This window comes from Squalius cephalus, assembly GCF_949319135.1.
Source record: "Squalius cephalus genome assembly, chromosome: 1".
NCBI lineage: Eukaryota > Metazoa > Chordata > Actinopteri > Cypriniformes > Leuciscidae > Squalius > Squalius cephalus.
Genome location: NC_137122.1, coordinates 69,165,959 through 69,169,430, shown reverse-complemented (window position 1 = coordinate 69,169,430; position 3,472 = coordinate 69,165,959). Strand labels below are relative to the sequence as shown.

The 3,472-nt window shown below is 44.2% G+C and overlaps 1 protein-coding gene across 1 annotated transcript; it reads right to left on the bottom strand.

Moving 5' to 3' along the window:
- Positions 1–840: 840 nt before the first annotated feature.
- On the bottom strand, positions 841–1,884 carry LOC307172044 (trace amine-associated receptor 13c-like; the record flags this gene model as incomplete). The annotated part of the gene is made up of 1 exon (XM_079894064.1): positions 841–1,884. Exon 1 carries the CDS (start codon positions 1,843–1,845, stop codon positions 841–843), a length of 1,005 nt encoding a protein of 334 aa, XP_079750190.1. The 5' UTR covers positions 1,846–1,884.
- Positions 1,885–3,472: the final 1,588 nt, after the last annotated feature.

Sequence of the window (3,472 nt, the reverse complement as noted above, 5' to 3'; positions counted from 1 at the left end):
ATGAATACTGTACATACACACGCACCACACATGTTGGGTGTCAATATTTTATGGGGACATAGACATAATGATTTTTATATTGTACAAACTATATCCCCTGAACCTAACCTTACCTCTAAACACAACCCTCACAGAAAACGTAAATTTTCACACAAAAAACAAACAAAAAAAAACCCCCACCATAATTTAGTATAATTTATAACATGTTTTCTTCGTGGGGACCATAAAAAAAAGTTTCCACAAGGTCAGACATTTCTGATATTACTACCTTTGTGGGGACGTTTGGGTTTACCAGATATGACTGCTTATTTTCATATTGTTCAGGGACTCATTGTTCCATTTCTTTTCCTCAAATGTCTGTGGAACTGTTTTAGTTTATGTTTATGTTGTTGAATCTTTTTATGTTCATACCAATATTTATACATAAAGACATTTTCTGGAAATAAAAGCAGCTGAAAGTTAGAGGACATCACTTTTTTTACCGAGTTTAGTTCTGTATGACTGTCCCTTTTTTTGTCATAATGTTTTTGATAACACAGATGCAACATGACTGATGAAAGTGATTAAGCATAAAGCACATAATATCTACATTTACCATTTATTCCAGTACATTGAGGATTTATGCTGCGTGCTCGGTTTATTAAATGAGCTAATTTAATACAGTTTATGAACATTGTGTCGATTTATTTCAATGTGTGAGGAAAGAAGTTAAATTGCACATCAAATGCAGAAAACATCCTCTCTGAAATAAGCTACATACTAAGATACATGTAGTGTAAATTACAAATATAAATCCTACAAAGATAATCATATCCTTGACTGACAGCTTTACCAGTTTAATTACAATTGATGCTTTGTAAAAATATCAACCAGAGAGGATGCTGGCTGAAATATTTTCAGAGTTAAGATGTGTTTAACTGTCTTTTTAAACCAGGGATAAAATAAAGCATAGATCAGTGGATTCAGTCCTGAATTTGTGTACACAGCCCATGTCAAAACATTTATGGTTGTGGAAGAGTTTACTGACATAGAACAGATATAGTATGGTATAAAGCAAAGCATATAAACTATCACAATGATTCCTAATGTCAGAGCAGCTTTACTTTCAGATTTCCTCCTCAATGTACCTTCCGTTACACATTTACCACCCTTCATCAGAGAGTTTATAACTTTCACTTGCTGATGTACTACATAGAAAATCCTCAAATATAAAGATATGATAAGAGTACATGGAAAACTAAAAGACACGAACAGATCAGTGACAAACCAGGCAAATCCCCCCACAAGAGAACACTCTCCATAACACATGTCTGTTCTGAGTGGATTGTCAAAATATCCATTATCAATTACAAGGATAGTGTTATAAGTTGAAAAACAAACCCAGCTCAGACAGATGCTCACTAAAGTTTTAGTTGTGGTTATTTTCTGTGGGTACTGTAAAGGGTGACACACAGCCACATAACGATCAACAGCAATTAAAACTAAATTACTGAGAGATCCTGAGAAAACCAATCCAAGGATTATCATAAACAGTTCACAGAAAGTGTCTCCAAAGTACCAACACGTCTCAATCTGCCTAGAGCCCTCTACAGGTAAAAGAACTCCCATAAGCATGTCGGCCACAGCCAGAGAGAGAATAATCAGGTTTGTTGGAGTGTGAAGCTTCTTGAAGTGAGAGATGGAGATGATCACCAGCAGGTTCAGAAACACAGTCCATGCTGACAGCAATGATACAAACACATACATGATATTGTATTCATATCTAGAGCGTTTTCCCTTGATACATGATGAGTTGACGGCAGGAAAGCAGTAAAGAGTCTCATGATCCTCTGTCTCATAGGCCATGAGTGAGTCTCCTCCTGTTAGGAGTTTGTTCTGCTCTCTTTCTTGTCTATAATTTATACAGTGTCTGGATCAGACGGCCCACCCATCTACTGCCCACTGATGATGTAACATTCAAATGTTTTTTTATTATAATTTTTTTAACATTAGCTTTGAAATGCAATTAATTTCTTAAGTCCAGATTAGAATTCTCATACACTGTCTTGGTAGAGTTTAGGATTTCCACATGTGATAATGAGCTGATGAGTTGAATCAGGTGTGTTTGATTAGGGAGACAAAGAAAACGTGCAGTGTTGGGGGTCCTTCAGGGTGCCGGCAGGACAGGTTTGGGAACCACTGGTCTAAGGTACCCTCATGTTTCTTGTTCCCTTTCAGTCGCTCACGTTCGACATAACGTCGACGTGACGACGTAATTGGGATCACTTCAGGGAGCCCTATCAACTTCGAGTGTCTACAGAACGAGCCAATGAACGTTGGCGTGCGTGAATCGCGTCACGCGCCCCGCCCCGCCGCGCGGGTATAAACAGGAAGCGGGCGCACGCACACATTGTCTTTCACTTCGGAGCCGAGCTTTTGCTTTCACTTCCGAACTCTACAGGAAAAGACTGCCTTTGAAAACGAGAAGAGGACTCTCCTTGTGTTGGTGTGACGGCGCGATCAGCGGTGGCCGCGAGCATTGCAGCTCACAACTGCTGTTTTCACAGCACTATTGTTCTGTGTTTGTGTGTGTGTGTGTCGGTTCGGTGGGCGTTTCCCCGTGTGTTCATTCACACCGCGGCTACCCCTGGGTGCCTCAGCACTGAGAGAGTTATTTTTCTATTTTTTTGTTTTCACTAAAAGAGCAACACAAGCTTGACCCTGTGTCTTTTTCAAGATGTCATTCCGCTTGTGCGTTTCTGGATGCCGTCGTTCCCTGGCGCCAGCAGATGGCCACAGTAGTTGCCTCTCGTGTTTGGGCATCATGGACATGGCTCTCAGCCATCATCCAGGCCTCAGCGTGGAGCAAACCGCAGAAAGCCGACCCCGCCCGTCCAGGCCGCTGCCAAACCAGGAGGCAAGCGACGGTGCAAACGACCCTGAGACGGGCGGCCCAGAGGTGGATCAAGTTGCTCTTCAGGAGATGGCGAAGGCGCCACTCCTTCCCCCGGTGGAGGGCCGGGGCGGAGAATCTTTTGTTTCCTTTTCTTTTTGTTCCGCCACTGACCCATGGGTCAGTGGTACCCACATTTTCAAAAAAAGAGCAATTTCTGAAACCTCTGGGCCCCAAGAGGGCGCGCTTGGCAGTCGACGACGCCGCCATGCCTTGTCACTCCCGAGCCCCTCTTTCATCGCCAGCGAGCAGCAGTGGCTGTGTTCCGGACGTGCTGTCGCCTCCACACACTCACTCTGCCCTTCGACGGAAGCAGGTATGTGCTGCACCACACACTCAGACCCCACTTCGGGCCGCTGTGCCGTCCGAGTCGGGTCCCTGCATTCCGCCGCGCTGCCCCACCCCGGGTACGTCTGTGGTGCCGTTAGTCCCGCTTGCTCGGTCTCTGGGAGCCTGGTTAACGCTTCCCAGCCCGTCTCGCTGGCTCATCCGTACCATCAGACTCGGCTATGCGATTCAGTTCGCCCGGCGCCCCCCTGC